This window comes from Thermobia domestica, chromosome 11 (assembly GCF_964235325.1).
Source record: "Thermobia domestica chromosome 11, izTheDome1.hap1.1, whole genome shotgun sequence".
NCBI lineage: Eukaryota > Metazoa > Arthropoda > Insecta > Zygentoma > Lepismatidae > Thermobia > Thermobia domestica.
The window spans coordinates 63617440-63644704 of NC_137464.1; the positions used below are offsets into that span (position 1 = coordinate 63617440).

The 27265-nt window shown below is 35.7% G+C and overlaps 1 protein-coding gene across 2 annotated transcripts in view; it reads right to left on the reverse strand.

The window, feature by feature from the left end:
• Positions 1–7041: 7041 nt before the first annotated feature.
• The window catches only part of LOC145664110 (WD repeat-containing protein 20), a 60060-nt gene continuing 39836 nt past the window's right edge, over positions 7042–27265 (reverse strand). Inside the window, exons 4-5 of one of the 2 annotated variants that reach the window (XM_081730469.1) lie at positions 26495–26541; positions 7042–13841 (exon numbers count right to left, since the gene is read on the reverse strand). In XM_081730469.1, coding sequence (XP_081586595.1) covers positions 26506–26541 — 36 coding nt within the window. In that variant the 3' untranslated portion in view covers positions 7042–13841; positions 26495–26505. The remainder of the gene's footprint in view (positions 13842–26494; positions 26542–27265) is intronic. The other variant, XM_081730468.1, reaches the window with a different exon arrangement.

Sequence of the window (27265 nt, forward strand, 5' to 3'; positions counted from 1 at the left end):
TGCACGTATTCAAGTTTGCACGACATTATTAATTGTTGAATTGGTGGATTTATAAAAGTCAGTGCTAAATCATTTTAGGCTCGATAATCTTTCCAAGGCCCCTGGAGGCGCTAAGCTCCGAGCGTGCCATTTAGGGAGGAACGGTGGCTCAGCGATAGAGAAATTACCTTTGTTCGAAGGGTCGCATGTTCGATTCCTGTCCAAGTAAGTTTGTGGTGGAGGACATCGTGTTCGTGGGTTTTCTGGGGATTCTCCAGTTTCCTACCACATTCTCATTCAACTATTTCTTTCATCATTCACTTCTGTCTCCTTTAGCATTTAGCTTGCATAATCGTGGGATCTTAAACTAAGGATTTCATTTTTCATTTGCCTTTACGTGTTTGTAGTGTAAGGAATCCTTGAGACAACGTTTGAAAGATATCATTTCATACTTGTGGGAATTACTGAAAGTAAACTTTCCAACAATGATAGCTGCCAAAAATGAACCAAGACCAAAGTGATAAAGTGCACAAATTGGCCCCTAGGGTAGTTTCTTAAGACAAAGTTTCATACTTATGGCAATTATTGAAAAATAAATAAATAAATAAATAAATAAAAATTTTAACATTGTTAAGGTAGGACAAAGGTATCTCTATTAGTGGTGAATATTAACAATATTTGAGCATCGAAATTAACCTTACAAAGCACATTGACATATTTCAGTTTATATTTTAAAATACCAATTAACTTAGATTCACATTCAAATCAATGAAGTCATTCATGTTATAGGTTAGAGTGGGTATATATTTCCGAGTGATAATTCAACAATAGTGTTCTGAAGTATTTTATTTGTTTGCTGACGGAGTTTCAAAATTAAGCTCTTTAGATCTTTCCCTTTGAATTTGTTCAAATTCCTCAGTTACGCTACATACATCAGGGATGGCCAACGTGTTGACTGTCAAATTCTGACAGATAGTCCGCGGCAGTCACTCTACCGCCACTCATCAAACCTTGATTTCACCCTCACCCTCATGAGAGCCGCCCTTGTGTGGCTGAATACTTATGCTTGCATCATAGTTCAAGGAACATTTTGAAGTAAAGGCATTGGATACTGCTGATAAATGATGTAAACGTCACTATCGACCGAGATCTCCATTGTAACAGTTGTTCCATTTTAGGTATTCCACAGTAAGGTATACGATGATATGTTTAGTTTCCTTTCTTTAGGACGTATGTTAAGCAAGGGCGGATCCAGGACGGACTTCTGGTGGGGATGGTGGGTTGTAATACTGCTACTTAGAGCCACTTTTAAGAGCTCCAAACTCTGGGATGCGTTTTATTTGTATATATAAAATAAAGAAGTTTCCACTTCTGGGGAGGAGCTTTCGCCCCGATCGCCCCCCCTGGATCCGCCACTGACGATAAGAAAATAATTCAACAAATAGGTTGAATAATTGATGCTCTGATCCTCACGAAGGAGGCCCTCTCGAGGCCTCCTCACCCTCAATTACCCTCGCCCTCAATGATATGAGGGCGAGGAAAAGTTTTGAGCACGAAGGCGAGGGCGAGCGAGGATAATGGACAACTCCTATCGCGAGGGCGAGGACAAGCTTCGATGGCGAGGGTGAGGAAAAGCTTCGACGAAAAGGGCGAGGGTGAGGAGAAGCTTCGACAGCGAGGGTGAGGGTGCGCGAGGGCGAGGACAAGCTTCGACGGCGAGGGCGAGGGTGCGCAAGGACGAGGACAAGCTTCGATGGCGAGGGTGAGGACAAGTTTCGACAGCGAGGGTGATGGCGCGCGAGGGCGATGGACAATTTCATTCGCGAGGGCGAGGGCCAACTGCTACTGCGAGGGCGAGGGTGAGTGAGGTCGAAGTAAAATGAACATCTATGCTTTCAGATGCGAAGTAACTGGTAGAAAATGACGTCAAAGGAAGAAGTTCTCCGTGCACGCATTGTAAATTTCCATGAAAAACATCATGAATTGGGGAAATCATATTGTGTGAAACACTTTGCTGCTGAAGGTGTGCCAAAAAGATCAATTTATGCGATACTTAAATCCGGAAAAATAGAAAGAAACGCAGGAAGTGGTTGAAAGGCAGGAATTATGACGAATAAAAATAAACAAAGACTGAAAAGGATGTTTGACAAGAAAGACAACATTAGTCAGAACGACGCAGCAAAAACATTTAACTGTTGACAACAATACATATCTAAAACATTAAAATCAATGGGAATAAAAGCATGCAAAAAGGAAAAGGCTCCATCTTATACAGACACGCAAATAAAAACTGTGAAATCAAATTGTCGTTGGATGGTCAGAAATTACAAAGGAAAATAGTTTGTTTTGGATGATGAAAGTTACTTTAGCCTTTCTAAATCCCAAATGCCCGGAAATGGCATTTATTATTCCTCAGACAAGCAACACATTCCTTCTAATATAAAATATAAAGGCAAGCAGAAATTTGAAAGCAAAGTGATGTTTTATTTAGTTGTATCGGACAAAGGTGTGTTGCAGCCTTATTTCAAGCCTAGTGGGTTAGCAATCAAGCAAGATGAGTACGTGAAGCAATGTCTTCAAAAGATCTTAGTTCCCTTTATACGAAATAATCATTCTGACAATAATTTTAGTTTCTGGCCTGACAAAGCCAGCTCTCGTTATGCGAGAAAGGCTCAGGAGTACCTCATGTCCCAAAACATCCCTTTTGTGCCCAAAACCAAAACTCCAACTAACTTGCCCCAGTGCCGCCCAATCGAAGATTTTTTTTTAACAATTGAGTGACAAGGTGTACAAACATAATTGGAAGGCAAAAACTGTTCAGCAGCTCCAAGGAAGAATACGCAAATGTTTAAAAGAAATTGACCCAACTGGCGTCCAAACAGCCTGTACGTCTATTCCAACACGTTTACGGACTGTAGCTGATCACGGACTATTTGCAATGTGTCATTAGCATTTTCTTTTCTGCCTATGTATATACTGTAAATAAACGTTAAAACATAGTTTCCATTTGTCATCTGGTTGCTTTTATCTCACCTCACATTTTGTGCAGATTTTTAGTTGTAACCCGTTATATATACTGCATGCACGGAGCGTCTTAAAGTTTTGTGAGAATACCGCAATTGTCACATACAAAATCTAGGTGGTTATCTTTGCTGCAGCACAGAGGATATTGACACTTTATGATGCACTTAAAACATTTTTTGCTTTCACAAGAAAAAGAATCAAAAGTTTTAAGAACCCTCTGAAATTCGCCAAGTGAGCCATATCTTTGGTTTGTATCCAGCCAAATAATTGTTCAACAGACAAAAATTTAAAATCGAAAAGGCAGATATTAGTGTAATATAAGTTGTACTTTGAGAGGACACTCTCACATTGATAAACCAAAAGAAAGCAAAAAATGAAATATCAGCTTCAGACATAAAAATTTTGTTAAATTGGGAGAGTTCTATGAAACATGTTCTGCTTATTTAAAGATGTGGATAATGACACTCAAGAACTTTTCTATCATTAAATGGATGCTGCTACGTTCCACACCAGCATGGATTGAAGTGCAAGAGACGGTTCAATTTCTAAAAAAAAGTCAATCAATTGACGATTCAATATTGTCCGATCAGTTCTTATACTTAAAACAACAAATAGAAACAATATTTGTGAAGGAAAAATACATTTGGAGTGGAAAATCGTGTCAGAAGAAGTGGGCTTATTTTTTTGAACAGTGAGTGTTTGCAGCGGTACACGGAATTACTAAGACACTGTGGATTTATCTTCAGTGTTTCTGGGCATAATGCTAACGTGGAAAAGGTATTCTCTCTCATGAACGTGCAATGGACAGAGGAAAGAAATTGTCTGTATATGTCACCAATTGAGAGAATAATTAAATATGTATTCAACTATTAACGGCAAAGTTGGAGCTACTTAGAATTCTTTGCTTACGTAAGTTAGCGGCAACGTCTTCTTTGCAGGGCTTCTAAATCAGGAGTGCTAGCTTATTGACTTCATTACAGATGGTGTTATGTTCTTTCTTTGACAATAAAACTCATTTATGATATTCGTTTGTTATAATATAGTGACAGTATTACCATATTTTATATAAATATACATTTCTTGTGGTCTTTCATTTGTGTTAACTGTGTATAGAATGAACTGGAAAATAATTGAGAGTAGTAACCTGAAAAAGACAGGTAATTAACTGATTCTGACTAAATGAGTTGGAACCTTGACCTTATATATAGTAAGATTGGTGACTCGGTTTTTCGTTTACAAAATCTGGAAAACCTAAGCGATACACACTTCAAATGGAAATGAATACCTTGAATCGGTCTTTCGATTTGAATAGAGAGTTAACAGAGAAGACAGAACTTATTTTTGGGACGCTGAATCAACTGCCAAAAACCGCTTCTTGATCTCTCTTTTAGTTTTTTCTCTGATACTTATGGACAAAGCGACGATCGGCAAAGCCATTTTATAAGACTTCCGTCATTTATGCGTAGCATAGTTTGGAAGTGTAATATATACAAAATACCGTCTGCCATCTTTTCTTCTTCCTAGGCTGTAGAACCAAAATTAAAACAGGAGCCTCCAACTTGAGGAACGTTTTCAGAGAGATCCATTTGACAACTCAACAAATCATCGTCTCTTCATACAAGCCTTAGTATCTGGACTAGTCTTACACGAAAGATTTTCTACCAGTTAATAGTTTTTGTACAAGATGAACTATGGTTTGCTTAGATAAGTAGTTAACGCATCGGTTTTCAATCAAGACAAGGGGCCGCGGTGGCTCAGTAGTAGAGCGTTCACCTTTGGTGCTTGGGGTCCCGGGTTCGATCTCAGCCCCCGCCATGTGAAATTTGTGATGGACAAACACCGTGCGCGTGGGTTTCTCGGGGTTCTCCCGTTCCCTCCCACTTTCTTCATTCCACCATTTCATTCATTACTCATAATCACAGTCTCCTTTAGCCTACCTGGCAAAAGCATGGGACGTAAAACAGATTTCATTTCATTTTTTTTTTCAATCAAGGCACATTCGAATTTTTTAACTTGCTTTAACTCAAATTTCAATCCATGCTGTCTGACATGCACGATCTCCTGTGGAGAAGGAATGAGATGTTTGAATGACGGGGAATCGGGGTTAGGTTCATGAGCATATTTTTTTTTCACGCTCGGCCCTAGCCATAGGAACTAAATCACGTTTTTGAGTGCTTGCAGTTTGCGATTGTCCAAACCTTCTCGTATATGTATTGTGTATTATAGTAATAGAAGAAAATAATAGTAACGTCACTTTGTTGAAATTGAAGAAACAGCTGAGGTTAAATTTATATCATGGGGGTCAAGGTGGAACAAAACGAGTCCTGCGGGGCTTCTAACCCGTTCCTACTACTACTACTTATACTATAAATTCGTATAGCAAAACTGCACGCGTAACGTACCTAAATCACTTTTTTGAGTATTATTTTCATCTGATTTTAATGAAAAAAAGTGTTATGAAATTTAAAAAAAAAAAAACTCGTTGGGCTGGGTTTGAAGCCACACCAAACACCACGAGGACCGACAACAGCTGGCGTTTGATTTCTGCTATATGTATGCTTCGTGGGAGAAACGGATAACTTCAATCAGACCCGCGTATTTAGCTCTTATGCGGTTCATGAATGGATACAAAAATGCATAAGCTTATTTCCTTCAATCGTTCCAAATTTGATTTTTTCAGTTAATTTCAACCACTTCGTAACTAATGTATGATCAATTTTTTTCTTCTTTTTATCATGTACAGAATGTAGTGAAATAGCACATTATGCATACAACTAATTATAATATCATTGATAAACAATCATTAGACAAAACGTTTCAAACAATAGAGATTAATCTTAAGGGTGAGAATTGTATCGTACATCGATTCCACAGCAAAAACCTGCTTCAGTAGTCCACAAGCTTACTTCTGTTGGTTAAAATGCTAGGTGAAAATTGGGTTTCAATTGTGCAGTGCTTGTGATAGCAGCAAATATATTGGACTCGATTTAATGGAGCTACAGAAGTCGGAGGGAAGGAGCATTTTTGCTGTTGATTGTACAAACATTGCAAGAAAAATTGCGATTATATAACCATAAGGTATATCCAACATATGTCTTCCATACAGAATTATTTAACTCTAAATACTTTATTTACCACAAAGAATTCGTTATTTAAGACGTGAAAAACAACTGATGTTGCCAACATCACTCAACCTATTTCTACAATTGAGTTTTCTCAATCGATTCTGTAAATGAAATGAAATTTCTAGTTGTATGTCCCATGCTACTGGCCTTTAGGCTAAAGGAGACGGATGACTTAATTGAATTATGAAATAACTGGTGGATAAGAATATGAGACGAAACTGGAGAAACCCACAGATACGATAATGTCAAACATAAACACTCATGGGTGGGGTTTAACACTGAGCCCCTTAGCTTCCTATCAATCAATTCTGCAAAAAATCACAGAGACGATAATATTTTCATGATGCATTGAAACAAGTTTGTATGGAATTTCAATCATTTCTAAAGCAAATGAGTTATCCATTCAACTATTCATTTTCAGCACCAAGATGTAGGTCAACTGCCAGGTACTTAATCACAGTATTCCTATCGAGAATCGAATTCTGCCAACTTAAACATTCTTTTTTATGTCACAAAAAATATGTGATTGCATTGTACGTAAGGGCAAGCGTTTACAGCCCTGGGATGCGGACGACCGCTAGAAAAATCCATGTCAGAACATGTGAAAAGAGAGTAACATCAAGAATCATGACTTACACTGTTGCGAAATCTCTCATAGGCATCAATCAAGGTTGGAAACTTCATGCTAAAATGAATATTTTTTTCTGCGATCGTTCCTCATTAGTATACAGGAATAAATGTCCATATTTTTTCTTAATTGTTTTTCTTCATATTACTTGGGAAGACATGAGTTCATGACTACATTAAGGAGACGCCTCTGCTGAAAATCGACATGAAAATGTCTGAACTTATAGCTAGAACACAGGAGAAGATAGGTACTCCAAGCTATAAATAACAGAATCTAATGCCAGCATATTATACTTTTCTGCTTGACAATTTATTTAACGAGCTTTACAAAACCTCATACCTATGCAAGCAATTTACATATCTATCATATTTTATATTTATATATATATAATTTATTATATATATATTTACATAAATACAAACAAGCAAATGAAATAAACTGTATTTCTTTTTCTCTTTCTTACAACTCATTTACAATTTCTAATGTTTTATCAACAATGCCCTCAACAGAATCTCTTGAAGGATATATTAAATATTTTTCTTTTAAATGCCGTCTGCGACGAATTACGCTGAATTTACACAAATATTTATAATAGTAATAATAATATAATAAAATCACATATTAAAATCATATTAAAGCACGAGGAAAGTTGGATACTCTAACTTATAATTCTTCTATTTATAAAATTTTTGTAAAAAGCATCTTTGAAAACAATTTGCAACTGACTATCACAACAAACCTAATAAAATAGATAGCTTTTTTTATAATAATAACAAACATAAAATAATTAGACAGGGTGTAACATGGACATTTCACCAGAACTTATGTATCCCTTTTAAGCTTCGTCACAAAAAATAATAATAATAAAAACTTTCTCACTACATTTATTAAAACTTGTCCTCTTCTTGATATTAATTATACATATGTATATAAATATGTATTTTACATTCACTGGCAGAGTCTGAATCTGTAGGCAAACAGCCAGCTTTGTGACCTGTAGATTTTTGCACTTTTAACAATAACTTCACGTTACGGATACATACAATGTTACAGTGTGCGAGGACACATACAACCTTATACACAAGGCACCATTTACCTGAAGGAGAAACGACGAAAAATTTCTCCAATACTTCAAGTTAAGATTGCTGCCTCCTTAACATAATAAGAAAACATATTGTGCATGTACGCATGGAGCGAACATACTTGTCTCATTAGTTGAAACGAAAATACAGAGAACAAAAGAATATAATCTTACTTATATTAAACTACAATATTTGATAGTACGAAATAAAGACATTTGTTTAACTGACAACACAAAGGCATAACTACCATTGATAAAACAAAAAGTGATCTAAAGAAATTAAACAACTGTAAAATTACATTTATTAGGAATGCTATGAACTCATCATAATACTGTTAAGCTGCTTTGAAATCGCGTCACTATCTGTAATTAACAGATGTCTAGCAACTACAGAATCATCGGTATTTCTATTTACAGTAATAACATATCAAAAAGAAAGTATTATGTTTACATACATAACGAATACATACATAAGAGTCTTTGCCACTGCGTCTCGGGCTGATTTTTTGTTTGATGTACTGTAAACAAATGAATCATACATTACAATCAAAGGCAAGAAACTTTCCTATTGGAATCTGCTAATTTATGTAATCATACGTTTGTAGACTCTTGTTTTGAAACGAAACGTTTGTAATCAAGGAAATATTTGAAGGACATGCAGCAAAAGGTGTCAATCTCTTAATTAATTCTGCAAACATTAGGTTTCCAATTTTTAGCCTTTGAACTATTACAATCACTATACCTTACGGTATAAAGTTATGCATACTCAAGGCAGACAATATTATAAACTTCCTCACTCAAAATCATATACACGATTCATAATATAATAAAATACATACAGCAATGAAGTAACTCATAGAAAATACATCACTTGAAATTTACCTTTTTTGCCGAAGCTTACTGGGAATAGTCCTATATGTTCCTACTGATTTTATTAATATGTCTTTTCTTAGCAATTATTGCTTAGCACTATCCAAATCAAACAATTATAAATTCCTCTATTAATACAAGGCTAAGAATATGCTACATTAACATATTTATTCCAGTAATGTTAACGAGGAACAACAAAATACCACTCTTTCTTATGATTTTTCAGTAGCATACATGCGATGAATTCGTAGGACTTTTTGTTCGTTTTCCTTCAAAGAGGAAATATCCGTTCAATCTGTATAAAAAGAAAACAAGTATTATTTTCTAGTGCTAAATTAAGTTCTTATATTCGTAGGTAGATATTCAAATCTATCTACGTAAGTGCATAGTTAATATTTACAGATGATTGTCCTAGCGGCTAAAGTACAGGCAGTTAATATTGATTTTAACTGAAGTAACGCAGCCTAGAAAGTAGTATTGAAGTTATTTATTGCTTCAGCGTTAAAAGTACGCTCGTAATCCAAGTAAGACTTTAACATAGCTAGTGATTATCAACAAAGGGAACTTTCAACGAATTAATTTTAAACAGCATTACTAAAGAAGGTTTGTATATATGTATAGGATATAAAGTAGGATTTAAATTAATTACTAATATAATTAAAAACACTGGTTGGGGATAATAAAGATTAATTTTAGTACCGTTAAAAGTAAGTCTTAATATTGCTTATATTGAACAATTATTGGGAAGCTACTATAATATTCAAAAACTAAGTTTTTAATATACGCAAAAAAACATAAATTATACGAGAATATAGATTATTTAAAAGCATATACTATTCTTATACCAAAATTTTTACAATGCACTCTTTTTTTTTTAAAAAAAAAAAAAATCTTTATTTAGAATAGACAAATAAACCTTCTATATTCTTTGAAACTGATCCAGAGTAATGTTTTACATAAACATACACCCACTTTCTTTCCCTAGGAAATTCATCATCATAGATTTCTGTACACCTTTTTATTTATTTATTTTTACCTTCGTAACGAAATATTTGTATTAAGAAATCCTCACACCTACATGATGTAACATCAGAAATATGAAAGTTTCAAGTCATTTCTAGGCAAGTATGGCATATCAATTCATTCACTATATTATGGTTTACTTCAAAGCTACATTGAATTACTACAACTCACTTCCACATTTTATATTTTCACATGAATCAAATTAGAATTTAAAATTATTACTCTGTAAGCTTAAGTTGTAGTGTTATTTTTGATGTTACACATTTGCAAGCCTCACGTTTTGGAATTCACGGTTTATATTTCAAATTTACGGTTCATATTTCAAATTTACGGTTTATATTTCAAATTTACAATTTTTTGGGCAAACTTCGTATAAGACAAAGAGAAAGATTAAAACTCATGTCAAGCCGGTGCTTATCAGTACTGGTAGAAATCATTTTATATATAATATCAAACAATTCAACGATATAGGAATGCTGGAAGATTCGCTCACATAAAACATTACATGACATCACTTTTTCACCCTTTCCCTCGGATTTACAGTAAAAAGACCATAAAAAAAATTACTCTCTCTCTCTCTCTCTCTCTCCATACACACACTTCTGGGAAAAATTAGAGGAGGACTAGCGGAATGAATATCCTTCATGATACGATAGAATAAACTGAAGAAGGTACTATGGAGAAAAAAAAAAAACGAATGTGTTATATGTAAAAATATGGCCTGAACTAGTACTATGCTCTATGTTTGACTTCTACAGTTGCCACTTCAACACTATGCTTCATATTTATCTTCTAAAGTTATCATTTCAATAGTACGTTTTATGCTACTATGGTAATTAAAATAAAGATACAAGGATTCTTCCATCGGAGCACTTAAAGAAGCCTGCTTCGATAAATACTCCAGCGACTTGAATAAAAATGGGTTTCCTGCACTTTTATTATCTTTACTAAACAATGGCTTAAAACAAGAAACAAGCTTCAGCATACACCGAGGTACAAAGTAATTTCACATTCATTCTATTGCAACTCTACTGTAAAATGTGGAGGTCTTAGTTTATCACAAGTCTGAGAGACGAGGATGTGGAGAACGTAAAGAAAGAAAAATACTTCTGCTAAATGTAGTATTACCTCAGATTTATTCTGGTGAATCTAGACCCGAGAGAACGACCAGCCGAAGCATAAATTCTACGACACAAGAATTACAGCGTAATCACATACGAAAACACGTATCTATAACGTTGAATTCACACAACCTGCTATTATATATTTAGAAAGAAGGGCAACAAACTTCTTCGAAAGTAAGGTGTAACAGAAGCTCATTACAGACTCATGTCCATGATGGTCACGTTGATGAAACTGCAACGATCTTTCGAACACGTTATTGTAACACCGTAAGTTCCGAATTTCTGTAGTGAGTACTTTCCATTTGGTTAATTGGCACTGAATCTGGTATATCAGATAAGTCAAATTTTCTCGTAGTGCTGTTGTTGCAGTAGTAAAATTAATGATAAAATACTTTCATTCTATGCGTAACATTTTCAAGTATGGTTTAGAGAATCTACATTCTATTTTACAGAGCAATAAATTTTCACTGACGGAGAGTAATTTCTGTTGCTGATTTTAATACAACAATTAACGAAAATGAAATTTCTTATATAAATAAAATCAATCATTCAGGACAAAAGATAAGTGTACCTACATAAGGAAAATCTTGCATCAATTTTCTTTATAATTTCTGACCTGGACACAATACAAAATAATTTCGTGAAAAGTTCTACGCCAGTTACAGTTGCAACTTGCTTAATATAAATGTAGAACAAAAGAATCCCAGCGTGGCAATATGAGAAACAAAACATGAGGTACTTACATCGTTATACATATATATGTACTAAATTATTTGACAGACGCTTCGACAGTTTTGACAATAATATTATGTTTTAATGTTTTTTGTCAAGCAACATCAGTGAAAACAACTACTTGCAAATGAAAGATTAAAATGCCATAAATAAAGAACTAAAAAGTTACAAAAAAAAAAAAAAGTCTTGTTTACATGATTATAACTTCATTATTAATTTTGGTCATTTTCACACTGTACTTTAAGACGCGCACAAACTACTATCACTTTATCAGTATCAATAGAAGTTCGAAATACAAACAAACAAAAGAAGGCCATGTTACACCCTGCATTTTTACTCTCACAAAATAGATAAAAAGACGAATCAGATATAATGGAATAGCACAGTAATGAGCAAATAATTTATATTCACACGATTATAATGTTCTTAATTAGGTTACACTCAAAACGTTAACAAAACCTCTGATATATATTTTTAAAAACACATTCTAGGTATATTCGTTCGTGAATACACGTACGAGTGGTGTGACTACAGAAATAAATAAATACAGGTCTGCAAGAAACAAAAAGATAAGTGAGCAACTTTTGTGGCCCAGTGTTATTTAATAAACCTGGGTCCTTATGTATATTATGTATGTATATATGTATATCTATATATACATATATTTCCATGACAATTCTAGGAGGGATCTCAAACTCCTTGAGAGTAATTACCTCAAGTATTGCCAAATGTGCACAAAAACTGAGAAGTTATGTAACATCTACCCAACCTATCATCCCATGTCTCCTCTGAAGACACGACAAAAGACGAACAGAGATAGAGATAAAGTGACACTCTTCACAGTAACATCACAGCTATATCACCAAAGAGTGTAATGGAAAAACTCTTCCATTGACTACTTTGGCCTCGAATGAACATTTGACCGTTTGGGGCCAACAAATACCAGTTCAAGACAAAAGCTCAAATAATTTATCCAACATTGTGTTTTTCTTTCTTCCAAAATCATCATCTTATGATAGCACAACTAGGGAAACAAATATTTAATCCAATAAAAGAACTCTGAAAGCTACGTATTATTATTTTCTGTTTATATTTCTCTTCTAGATAGAAAGAATGGTTCATATTTTAGTGAGTTTACTACGTTTCTATATTTAAAAACCCTAGATTCTTTTTCCTTCTTTCCCCTTCAATCTTATTAAGGAAATGTACTTTACTCTTTCTATATACCCAAAATTCAGATTTTGAATTACGATCATTCAGACTCCTATGAGTATAAGACTGCCATTATATTTCAATGCGTGTTAATATAATGTACACATTATTTCTAAGTCTTGAACAACAGAAATTTCTTTTTCCCCAGTACCTTATTTTAGGATATTGCATATTGTAATATTCCATTTTTTTCTTAATGAACATTAATGTAGAATAATTTACAATATTTAACTCTGTGACATTTCTCTATTTGTAAGAGAGCAATACTTATTGCATTCATGATTTAAAAATAAATTAAACATTGCATCACATATTACTTATTTTCTATTTCTTTGGCTGTTATATGTTGTGGAAAATCCACATAAAATATATTCTACTACCGAACAGCACGGAATGCACTATGGAGGAAAAAAAAAAAAGACAAACTTATAACCACTTCACATATTTGTAGGACTACCAAAAACGGTTGTTTGGTAAACGATGTTCACCCTTTTGTGTAATGAACCTATAATATGAATATACACTGGTTTGTAAAAATCGTCAAGTCACGTAATTTATTTTCAACATAACATTATATATATATATATATTTATATAAGGATTAATTTATATGCATAGGAAAATGCTCTCCTACCAAATGGCTTCCGAGGATGCTACGTGATTGTCCACAAAAAAACTTACAATTCCTCTTCAGCGAACACGCACAGCCATCCATCACTCTGCCATAAATTAGCGCTCCTATTCTCGTGCACCTGTCACGACCCGCAGTTAACATTAAGACAACTCTTGTGAGAATGAAACAGAAACGCCAACAGGCTTTTTTATACTCTCATCATCAGTTTTTCTTTACTGAGGTCGTGCCATGTATCACCCGTTCTTTGTTGCATCTCGCCCATGAAGAGACAAGAAGTTATACGCCCAGCACCAGGAGGGAAAGAATGGCCCTCCGAGTGTGGGGGCACCTGGCTATACAACTGTTCCTCCTCCGCCAGTTGTCCCCACAGTTGTATTCGTTGGACTTAGAGACATATGGGAAACCATACCCTAAAAATATATTACATACAATTAATATTTCCTGAAAACAAAACAATGGGAAAACAAATTTCTCAAAATATAAAATTTACAGTTCCTCAGTATCAAATTTAACAGTTTTACGTTACTAAGATTTCGAAGAAATGAAGCTAACGTTAAATAACAATAATATATTAAAGCTTTACACCTTAATCCTTAGGCACGGCTACAACTACAAAACGAATCTAGTTCACAACTTTGTATTTTTTGCAAACTATGGATCAAATATATCATTAAAGACCGCAGTTATGGTAGTCATATTTCGCCATTTTTACAAGAAATCGTTAACTAATGCCATTTATTCCTCATATCTGCCATTTTATGGTTACTTCTTAGCAGTTTTCATCGTGCTTTATCAAGTGGTAAGGTAGAGTACTTAATACTTTCCAACTCAGTCTTATTAATTAGTGCTAATTACTTAACGTACATTAATGCATTTAATATAAGTTTTTGGTAAATCAATGATATAAAAATACAATGAATATTATTCCCTATAACTTTGGATATATTCTACACGTATTAATAAAACATCCACGGGCCAAAGCATTAACTATAATGAAAATATTTGTGTAACAGTTTCAGCAATGTATGAGTATCTCCACCAGACACGTTAAGCTCAAATACCTCCGGTTCCTAAAAAGGAGTGAACTAGAGGAAAGATAGATGAAAGGCTTAATGTATTCGATGAAGGCAATGATACATTGCTGAACCTATTACACAACTTTTTTTTTTTTTTTTTTTTTTTTTTTTTAAATATACTTCGTGTTTTGGTCAGTGAGAGTTCTATTAACCATTTCTGCATATAAACTGCCATTTTTAAAATTTATTTTGCAATTCTGCCAGCCGTTTTCGTTATTTCATTTCGCCAAAACTGCCGGTCTTTATATATAGACATACCTACGGATATGAACAGAGAACATGGAGATAAGTGAAATAAAATCCTTTAGTTTAACGTCCCACGACTATCCCCTTTAGACTAAGAGACACGGATAATTAAGAGAATGATGACGGAAGAATTGATAGAATGAGAACATGGGAGGAAATGAGAGTACCCTTTGAAAACCCATGGACACGATGTTCTTTACCACATACTTACTTAGTCGGGGATCTAACCAGGAACCCCACGCACTATAGTTAAGCGCTCTACCATCCCAACACTATTTTTTGATGTCATAAGCCTAGAGAACGGAGTAACTGAGTAACTGAAGGTTTCTGGTATTATTACCACCATTATTTTAAACTTAGAACAAGTAACTACTAACACTACCATTGCTACTACTCAAAAGTGCTGTATCAAACTAAATGAAAATATAAAAAAATTAGTGATTACAGACGTCTATTTATTTAAAAAAAAAAAAAAGACAAAAAAAGGTTCTTGTTGCGTGACAGAGAGCCTTTTATTTTCCTGAAATATTTTTGTTTTGGGAAATTTTGACAGATTATTTTTATCTGAACAAAAATTTTGGCCACTCCAAGTTCTGTTGACATTCTATTTCTGTGATCTGACCATATAGTTTTCATTATACTAAACAATCGCTAGATATGTACACTCATGTCCAAAATTATTGTCGCATGGCTATAAATATGTTGTAGAAATATAACTTCATATCGAATTCGCCCGGTATTTCTTACAATGTTAGTATGTGTATAATCGACAAAGACATGTATATGGCAAATTTTATGTGAAAAGAGTTGTAAATAAGAATAAAATGAAAATAAAACTTTCTTGTCCATTTAGCAACATTTTGATTTACTCATTCTAATTTTCGTATTTGTAATTATTTTCCTATGAAATTTACCACAGATACACTTTTCCCAATTATACACATAGTATCAGTATTGAAAGTACCTTGCAAAATTATTACCAAATTATATTCTTACAAGTCAGTTATAGATATGCGACAATTATTTTGGACATGAGTGTACATCACAGACCGATACAGCGCGAATATATTGTGTTATTTTGAGCAGTTTTGATGTGTTTGCTGATACTTTCTCGAAAAATATACTCAGTAATTTACAATAATTATTATTATCCTTCTCATGCAGTGTTGATATTAAAGATTGCACAAGAGAGAATTTTTATTGTACAATTCATTTCCATTGAAGTTAATTTTAAGCTACTAATTATGCAGCTGTCAAATCATTAAATAAAAGCCAATATTGCTGTAACGCAATAATGAGGCGCAAGAATGGAAATTTAAACCTAGTCATTTGTTACAATAAAAATAAAATTCTTGTAAATAACTAAGTGGAAGATATATTATAAGACACAATGGCACACATATTTAATTACAGGAATTTTATAGTTAAATCTGTAGATTTAGTTCGTTCACTCGTAGAATGTCCATTCGGCGTCCGGAGATCTAGCATGCCTAAATGTCACTTAGGTGATGAACTGAACAAATAAAGACGATCTCATTAAAAACTGATTAAGATGTTGTTCATACCATAAAATCAGCCAAAGAAATTATTATATTACTCTTTGATTTCCGCAATACCTTGAAAAAAGTGAAACTGTGGGGAAAAAATCCGAGTGCATTTGTGAAGAAAGAAAGAAAAAAAAAAAAAAAAACGAGTGCATTTAAGTCTATGAAATATTTCTATTTATTGCTTTTCATCATCTTTATCATTATTATAATGACTTCAAGTTTCAGAACACACAAGAAACTAGCAAAGTACGGTATTTAACGGCAGAGTAGCTAGCTCTAATGGATATATTAACATCTTTATCTGCGTGCTTTCTTAAGTCAAAGTATATTTCCGGATCTTTCAAGACTCTTTCGTTTTCTCCCTTATTTTTTAAAAATATTCCATCATCATTCACTCGCATCTTTTAGCTTTCTTTAACCAATTGAACACGAATACGCAAGGACTTTATGATTGTATTTTATCTCTCAAAGCACAATAAATAAACTATCTATCTACGCAAGAGCGCCTAAAGCATCTTGTATCAAATCCCTCGACAGTAATAACCCAATAATGAACTTATCATCACCCTTTAGCCAAACCAAGAAGTTCGATTTATTTTGACCACATGTATTTACTCAAGTACGTAAATATTTACATAAACATAAAAAACAAGAACTAATGACACCAAAAATCTGTAGTAATACTACCTAACTATGGCGTATGGAACACGAAGATTTAATACCGCATTCACAAAAACTTTCCATTGATTTCTGTTCTTAGCCAACTGGATCCAGTTTCTACTTTATATTTCTATTTCCGAGACATCCATCTTTATATTGTTCTCCCAACTGCCCCTAGGTCTTACAAATGGTCATTTTCCGATTGAGTTTCTAGTTACGATTTTGAGAGCGCCCCTACATTCTTCCATCTGGTTCCATAATCTGCCCACCAAAATCTTCTAAACTTAATGACCTTAACAATGTTGGGTAAACGATAAAAATGATGCAGTTCCTCGTTATGAAGTTACTGCAATTCCACAATCCTCTTCTCTCTTGGGTCTGAATATTCACTTCAGGATTTTATTTTAAAATACTTTCAGTCTGCGTTCTTCCCTCAAAATATGAGACTATGTTTCGCAACGATACAGCACAACAGGCGAAATTATTGTTTTCAATATCTGTAGAAATAATTTTCTTTTTTAATATAACATGCTCTTTTTTATTTATAATGTTACAAGCATTTTTTTTCAAACAACTTTTTTTTTTTCTTTTTTCAAAAACTACAGTTTATACTAACACTGCTAATGATACACTGATGGTCCGACATCTAACAAAAAACCTGAGAGTATTTAGGAAGTCGTGTATTCGTTCCACAGAATTCTACGGACAAAAGTGCACTATTTTACGATCAATTTTCATTCTTTCTTGATAAACGATTTTCTTCAATCATTTAAATCCAAACACGTAGACATAATTACCACTGTTGCAGATTACTAAACCTTGTGATGAGAGAGTTCTAAGCCATTAACTTTTCAGCTTTATACTAAAACATACGACAAGAAATGTTCTAATGCAGAAAAAAAATACACGGAAACTGACATTAGTGTTCCGCCGCTTAGAAAGCGAAAAATCTCTTCATTTGCGGACGACTCACAAGAAACAGGTGCTTTTTCCGGAAACGACAAAGGAGGCAATCAAGTATTCGATACTCCTGAACAAGAGAAATATCTTTTTAGGTAGGTTATTTTACGGTAATGAATATTTTAACATTCCATTTTCCTTCTTTTTTCATAATAATAATCTACGATAAATATCTTCTAAAAATTACACAACAATACTTCATACCATCTCTCACCGAACTTGTACCCATTAACTATATTTGCAAAACCTGCGTTCTTGATCAAACATGGTGTCGAAGGATTCAAAACAAAATAGCAGCAGCACTAATGTTAAAAACCTTACTTATCGTCGACCTCTTAATCATGTGCACCAAAAAATAAGCAATCCCTCTACTTCTGAACTCGAACGTCATTCCCACTGTTCTGAAGCCATGTTAAAATATTTTTGGATGTATTTGTACACAAGATTTTTGGATGTATATTACGAACACTGCTTCCAATTATTTGAATTCAATTTTGCATATATACATATTATATATTTACAATTCTTCTTGTTCGTTTTACTTATTGCTGCTCCAGCCAAACGTGAAATATACTTTATAAAAGGATTAGCCTTCGGTTGCTGGGCACTTCGTTCTCAGCCCCTCGCATTTGCTTGACCTACGGCTTCGCACTTCATATTTCAGCCTTTGCTTCCGTTTTTCGCACGGCAATAATACATTTATGGCATTATTTTTTTACGTAAAATTTAAACCCCTCCCCCTTTAAAATACGCATTTCAATCAGTGAAATGATAGAATACCTATTGGAGTTTAGTACGATATTTCCAGCACTTCCAATGTCCTACTATTAAAAAAATCCAGTACACTGCACTGAACTGAAAAAAAAGTGAGTGCCACACCCAACTGCACACTGTTATATTTAACAGCCTGTAACTACGTCGAAAAAGCAGTCTTCGTCAAAATTCTAATAGAAAGAATGTACACAAACCAGTACAGAATGTACAGTTAAAATCAAAATATAAAGGAAAAGAAGAGCAAGTGTTTCCTGGACGTTATCTTTTCCAGAATACCTGTCGTAATCTATACTGAATTTTATTTTTGTTGGCCTTCACTTCTTAGTTAAATCTTTCCTCACCTGATTCATCGTATTACATATATTTACATTTTTTTTTTCATTCTTACCACATTTGGTACAGAAAACACTGCTGAGTAGAAGACGTTTTTCTTCCTGATGAGTTTCTCACAGCCTGAATTGTCCTTCTGGAAATAGTTCCACACGGAGTGCCCCCACAGGCAGAAAAAGCATCATACACAACCCACTAGGACACCAAACTGTCTTCGTACAATTTTTCGATAAGACTCTGTTAGACTACAAACAAGCCTTATAAACAGTATCGATTTTCTTTCTCGAATATCACCACCCACACCGGCGTTGTCATCTTGAAAGTCTCAAACGGAATTTCACATTTCTCCAGTATTACAATAATTTCCAGTATTTCAAGTGTCAATAGACATCCCGAATGATAAACATCTATATCGAGCCAAGTGTTAACTGTGCTCAAAAATTCATTTCAAGTATTTTTTGGTCTAGGAATTAATTCGTGCGGTTGGTACGCACACATTGAAGCTGTAGTACAAACACAAAATACATAAATACCTTAAGAAAAATATTGTCCATCGCTAGCCACCACTTTCGCCCATCTGTCAGGCAATGTACGGATTCCGTGGCGAAAGAAGTCCTCATCCTTGGAAGCGATCCAGTCAGAGACCCATGTTTCGATATCTTCTGAAGAAGTAAACCGCTGTCCAATCAAATCGTTGTTCATGCAATCGAACTAGTAGTAGTCCGAAGGAGCAACGTCTGGTGAATACGGCGGGTGGGGTAAAACTTCCCATCCGACATTTTCTAAATAGGTTTTGACCGGTTTTGCGACATGTGGGCGAGCGTTATCATGTTGAACAATAAGTTTATCATGTCTGTTCTGGCCAGAGCTTGCTTCAAACGCATTATTTGTCGTCGATAACGTTCTCCATTCATAGTTTCACCCAGTTGCAGCAGCTCATAGTACACCACACCTTTCATATCCCACCATATGCACAGCATAACCTTTGCACAGTGAATATCTCGTTTTGGTTGTGATGGACCTGGTTCACCTGGTTTCACCCAGGCCTTTTTTCGTTTAGGGTTCTCGTAATGGATCCACTTCTCATCACCCGTAATAATTCGATGCAGAAACCCCTTTCTGCTCTGTCGTTGAAGCAGCAATTCGCAAATGGTTTTTCGTCTTTCAACGTCTCTGTCTTTCAATTCATGTGGAACCCAATGTGACATCTTTTGAATCATTCCCATGGCTTTCAAGCGTTTGGAGACTGTTGTTTGATCAACGCCTAATGCTGCTGCAAGTTGTTCCTGCGTTTGACACGAATCCTGCTCGAGCAATGCTGTCAATTCTTCGTCTTGAAATTTTTTTGGCTGTCCAGCTCGCTCTTGGTCTGCCAAGCCGAAATCACCACTTCTAAACCGTGCAAACCACTTCTGACACGTTCGCTCAGCTAGAGCATGGTCACCATACACTTCCACCAAAATACGATGACTTTCAGTCGCACTTTTCTGCATGTTAAAGTAATGCAGCAGGACACCCCGCAAAAACACTTTATCAGGCACAAATTGCGCCATGTTCACTTAACTACAAACTGGTGTTGTTGACGCTTTAATCCACTGCCCTATACTACGAACGATACGCGATGACAGGGGTTTGCAACACATGTGTGGATACACGGAACTGTGGGACGCTCCGTTCGTTGCGCCATCTCTTGTCCACCCGCACGAATTAATTCCTAGACCAAATAGTTCACCCATCTTCCCTGACGATGAGGCTGACAACCTCGAATCATTTTTATGTACTTAAAAAAAACTCCATTGTCTCGTTAAAGTGGAATTTCCGGAAACGCTGTGGTACGCCAATTTGTTTTGAATAAGAAGTTTATACACCAAATTTCATTTCCTTACAAGTCTCTAATCTTAAGGCATTTCGAAATATGGCCCTTTTATTATAAACAATTGCAATCTCTACCCCTTTTTGTCATCCCTTCTAAGGAAAATATAAAAACTCCGAAACATGTCTTTAATTATTTAAATGCAAGTCTAACTACTACATTTCATGTCTGTAGCCTTCAAGGAAGTAATTATCCTGTTATAACAATTGTAATGTAATCCCATCCTTTTTCTTCCCTTGTAGGTCAAATATCAAAAAACGATAACACACGTTCTAATTATTTTAAATGGGAAATCCATATACGAAATTTCATGTCTCTATCGAACCAGGGATATGGACATTTTAGTATAATAATTGCCACCCCATTATTCTCCATTTTTCTCGTCGCATTTCCAAAAATCTTTTCTTAATGGTATCTTACTTCACAAGTTTTGGCTTGGTTGACTAGTCAGTCAGTCAGACACACTTGCTCACTCGTGACTTCTTTCATACATTGAGGTTTAAGTTAATAATAAATATTGGATATTAACACCTTATTGCTACTTTACTGGTCATTATTTGTTTTCTTCCTCTCCCTACCTCCTTGATTCTAACCGTGTATATAGATCAAAATGGTTGACAGTGACTCACAACCGTATTCAGCTTGTCTCCTTCTATCTCGGTCGAAGTCTCGTAGAGGATTACAAGTAAAAATGTCTATTGAGTATCTATTGAGTTTGTTCGTGTTCTAAACCATCACGTAAACGACAGTTATTGCCGCAAATTATTTTGTCCGTTTCTAATTTGCCCATGTGGAAGAACTACACAAAAACAATGCCACCCTCAGCTGTAGAATTACTTGATAATACATATCAACATTAAGCACTATAATACAGCAAATATAACACTATTAAGTGGTATTTCATATGAAATAATCTTTCAACTTTGTAGTTCATGAAATATTTGGAAATTAATATACAGAAGGTTGGTCCACATTTATGGAAACGATTTTGTGTCCCCTACGCTACGGCGTAAAGCCGTATTTCCATCAGCGGTTGTGCTCGATACGACGACCCTGACTATAAACTATAGCCCGACACCGAAGTTTCCATTGGAGTAGGTTTCTGTTCAGAGAAATCTGATCAAGTTTGGACCACTCCTCCTTGCAAACTTTCCACAAGCCAGCCATTGTGTGTGGGCGACGTAAGGAAATCGCTCGCTTCAAACACCAGAAAGCATGAAAGTCCATTGGTGCAGCGTCGGGAGACTTGACAGGGATGTCTGAATATGGGATACAATGGATTCCAGTTTCACGCGCTTTGCGGGCTATGTATGTCACAGTTGTTCGAGCCGTGTGGCTAACTGCTTTGTCTTGATGAATAAAGACTTTCGACACCTCAGTACCATACAACGACGGAATATGCTGCCGGTATAATGGCTCCAGAACGTGTTGTTGATAGTATGCTGCGTTAATTTTCACATTTCGTGCAACTCGATGCACGGGAAGTTTCCCTTTATGGCAAAGACTTGCAACCACCATGAAGCCACGGGGAGAACTTTCGCGGCACGTGCGGACACAATTGGCATGGTCCTTGGCATCCTTTGGATGATAGTAAATGGTTCGAATCCGCTTGGAGTTAGACAAATAGAACCAGTCCTCGTCTAACGTGACCAGATAATTCCATTTGTCACCCGCTAAATACCGTTTATAGAGCCTTTTGCAATGGACCCTGCGTCCCCGGATGTGTTTAGCTGTGAGTGTGTGAACACGTGGCTTATGCTTCACTTGCAGGCGTAAATCCTGGCTGATTATTCTCTGCACAGTTAATATGGATCTTTGTGGTGGCATATTCTTCTGGGTCATCAACTTCTGCGCTTGTCGAACCACAGTCATTGTACGTTTGAGACGGGGGTATTGTTTTCGTGCCACTGTGCGCACACCCGCTTCCTCTGGCTGTGCATTTTTGTTGCGTTTGAGTACATTGGCAATACCCTTCTTGGAAATGGTGAAACCCTTGGATTAACACTGTTTTACAATTGCACTGTAGCTGTATTCGATGTCGGCAAGAGCAGTGATATACCCCTCCCAGAATGGGGTCACTTTTGGAGGCATTTTATACTCGGAGCACTTCACTTCCTGCTACCGAATTCTCCACACAACTGGTTTCTGATTGCTCTGCTGTGCTTACTGTCTGTGCGATTCTAGCACCCCTGGTGGACATTCCACTTCGTTTCCATAAATGTGGACCTACCTTTAACTGAAACACAAACTGCATTTACATTAGTAACTATTCCTGTAATTCATAAATGGTATATATATATATATACTAATTTGCTGAAAAGAATAAATCATTAGATACTTCCAGATGTAGAAAGTGCCGAACGACAATCATATGCAGAGATATTTTAAAATTGTGAATCAAGAGATGAAAGTGGTGTTTCAAATATATATATATATAATTTATGTCAAACTCATGACAACTTTCGAGCAATGATACCAGAAAAACGTCAAAAGCATAAAGATCATAACGGAATACACTAGAATCTGCAACTACAAAAATCCATACTTCGCCAATTTTTACAACAATAAATTATGATCATCTGGAACGCAGTGAAAGACGTCGTCAAGATTAAACGATCAGTGTGACCCTTTTGCCTCGTACATACGGCATATATAAAGATAACCAAGAAAGTTCTGTCACTTTTTGTGGAGGTTTGTGTTTCATTGGCCCTCGCACCGTGAGTTGAATGCAAATGGAGATAAGGCGAAGGTCAGTTGTTGGTGTGGGTATATCCAACGTACTATCAGGTTGTGGCAGTTCAGTTACACCGTGAACATTCGTAAGGACGTGACCTCTATAGAGCGTCAAAAGGGCGTTACGAATTTAAACTAGGGTCAAACGCCGCTGCAGCGGGGCGGAAAATATGACAGGCCTTTGGTGAGGATATCGTGACTACGTGGACAGTGCAGCGATGGCTTAACAAGTTTAAGGACGGAGACAAAACCCTCTAAGACGCACCACTTGCCCGAAGACCAACAGATGTACACAATGAAGATCTTCAGGCAGTACTTGAGGCGAACAGTGGTCAGACATGTGAGGAACTGGGACTACAATTCAGTGAGAGTGGAGAAACCATTCGGCAGCACCTCTATCAACTTGGGAAGCATTACAAGTTAGATCGATGGGCCCCACATGATTGACTCCGGGCCAGAAGGCAACGCGAGCAGACACCTGTGTTTCTTTGCTGTCTCGCCTGAGGAAGGAACCATTTTTGGACTGGGTGTTGACGTGATGAGAAGTGGGTTCTGTACGAAGCTCCGCGATGCCGTCATCATTGGTTAGCATCCCATGAGCCGGTTCCAAACCGCCGAAATTAGCACTGCACCAGAAGATCCTCCTGTGTGTTTGGTGGACTGCTCGCGGCATCGTTCATCCGAAACTGCTACCAGCGGGTCAGAGCATCAATGCAACTGTATACTGTCAGCAGTTGAGTCGTGTTCAAGAAAAACTCAAAACTCTGGAGCCAGCACTTCTCAATCGCGAAGGGGTCATTCTGTTACAGGACAACGCTAAGTCCACGTGGCTAGGATGACCCGAGACACCGTTCTACACCTTGGATGGGAAACACTATTGCATCCGCAGGCTTTCCAATGCTAATGAAAAAAATATATAGGAAACCATGACGAAAAAATATAGGAGATTTCGTGAAGCTATGAAAAGGAACATTTCAATTATCCAATAGGCAGAAATAAGAAAAAATAATAATCTTGTCTGAGCATCTTTCATCAGTCTAGTACCTACTTCTATTTCCTTCTGTACTGTTTCGTCCATTTCATTTAATTTCTTCAGAGAATATTCACTCTTTGAAACTTCCTTTGATATAGCTTCTTGTTTCGCATTTCTTCACGCACTTTCTTCTCTGAAAATGTTTGCTATCTGCACTCTTCTCAGTAATCTCTATACTTGCTCCAGTCGTTCTGCATAGTATCCATTAATTGTTTGTAACAGGTAGGTTTTCAACTTTCCAATGCTGTCCTTTACAGTCCTCAGAGCCTTTAAACTCTCGTGTGCAAGATAGGATCGATCACTTCCTAAAACGTGTTTGTTCTCTGAGAAACCACGTTCCACATCAGTACTACCATGAAATACTGTCAGGCAAGCTTTGACCACTTCAGACATCATGGATATTTAATTGTTTCACATGAATTTCTTGTATTACATACTCTTGATCCACGGGCAAGTATCTGAAATCACCGCACAGTTGTTTTTTTTTTTTTTTTAATATAGACAAAGAATCTTCGATAAGTGGCTCCACAGAATAGAGTTTCCACTCGTCCATGAAGATATCGATGTTCTTACACTCTGCAAATACGCTTCATTTCTTTTGCCAAATTCCGTGCAAGGGATAAACAAGTAATCTCCTTCCTGAATAGTGGATGTTGACCTGCAGGTACTTCAACAATGGTTTCGATATTGGTAATTTCTTAAGCAGTTTTGAAACCACACAAATGCAGAATCGCTTCACATCCTTCCAGAATTCCCTCTTTTGTAACTCTGAGCAGTTTGCGCTTTCACTTCAAGTTGCCGCAGATGGTATTAGCAGTTCTTGAAATCAATTGCAGATAAATCAGTACCCTCCTTCTCCCCAAACACATCTATAACTCTGAGTAGAGTAAATTAATTAGTGGGTCTTTGCGTTGAAAGAAACAGAAATTTATAAAAAAAAAACTGATGTACAAATGATGAAATGCAGTTTGGCTTCAAACAATTTGTCTTTCAAAAATCCTTCTGTAACGATTATTTTCATGACATGCTTTATCTTGTGCTCTCCATTCAACCACCCTACTATGGAGACAAAAAGCCTCCAACCACTCACACTTTATTTCCTTATGTTATTTTCACAAGTGGAAGTAGCAATGCCAAAAAATATAGGAAGTTTCGTTAAAATGTAGGAAATATAGGAGTTTATAGGAAGAGCTGCAAATATATAGGAAAAATAGGAACATTAGAAAGTCTGCATCCTCCATACTCCTCGGACACTGCACCGTCCGATTATCACCTGTTCCATTCCTTGGGCAATCACCTTAGAGGACGCCAGTTCAAATCCCTAGTAGAGGTGCAAAAAGCACTTGATACTTTCTTCGCTTCACGGCCCACCAAGTTCTACCGCGATGGAATCCATGGCCTTCCAGAACGCTAGCGGAAGGTCGTCGCTGCTGATAAGGACTATTTTTGATCTTCCAGGTACGTCTTAGGTGGCATATCTATGTTAGAAGGTGGTGGGTAAAAAAGCGACAGAACTTTCTTGGTTACCTTTATATACGTATTTAACGTAAAAACAGTATACGGATTATATAGCACAAATAGATATGATAGTCTTTGTTTAATGAACTAACAGTATCTGTACAAACCAATGGAATGGCTCAAAGAAGAATAACCATATAAATCTGATATACGACTATCATGTGCACAGCTTTCGAACTCCATAAATCACAATATTAAGACTTTAAAATAAAAATTAGTAGTACAGCATTGAAGACAAGAAATCAAATTCTATTGTAAGGACAATGAATTATCAAATTAACTGGGGATGAAAAAGTTTTCAATCTGATCTTACCTGGCAAATTTTCAGAAGGTGACAAAACTATCCTGGTTAGTCTGTTTCTGGAAAATCATAAAAACTGATCAAAAGAGGCCAATTAATAACGAAAAAAAAAAAAAAAAAACATAGAAAGAAGTTTAACCAAAGGCAATTGATAGTACACAAAAAATTTTCAGAGAAATCGACTCTTAGATCCGTATCTAATGCTTGTACAAAGAGGAAAGAAGTTTACATAAGAAACGAAAACCAGTCAACTGTTACTACCAAAGTTCAAAGATAAGCTGAAAAACTACAAGAAAATCTCTCTACAAAGAGTGCATCAAGAATGAAAAGAAGAGAAAACAGGAGTAAAGTATTTGGAAAATCTGCATAACAATCTAATTACCTCAACCCTATAGTTACCTAAAGAAATACATACTACTTTCCATAAAGTGAAATACAAATATGAAGTCGTGAATATGATGAGGTGGTGCCATCTATCTCAATAGCTTTCTCCTTTACAACCTAAAAATTAAGTTTTCGAGATAATTTGCGTTCCATCCCTAGGAATTAAAATAAATAAATAAATAAATAAATAAAAATGAAGACTCGAAACTAAAAATACAAACAAACCAGGGATGGGAAGGAAATACATTAGTGACTACAATATGGTGATATATATATAAAACCTTCAAACTTAGCAGGTCTTCTAGCATTCAGTATGGCTCCCTCCAAACGATAACACGTAAGAGTATATAAAAAAATAGTATAATTATACATTCTGATCTTTTTCTTCCTTTCCTCTGC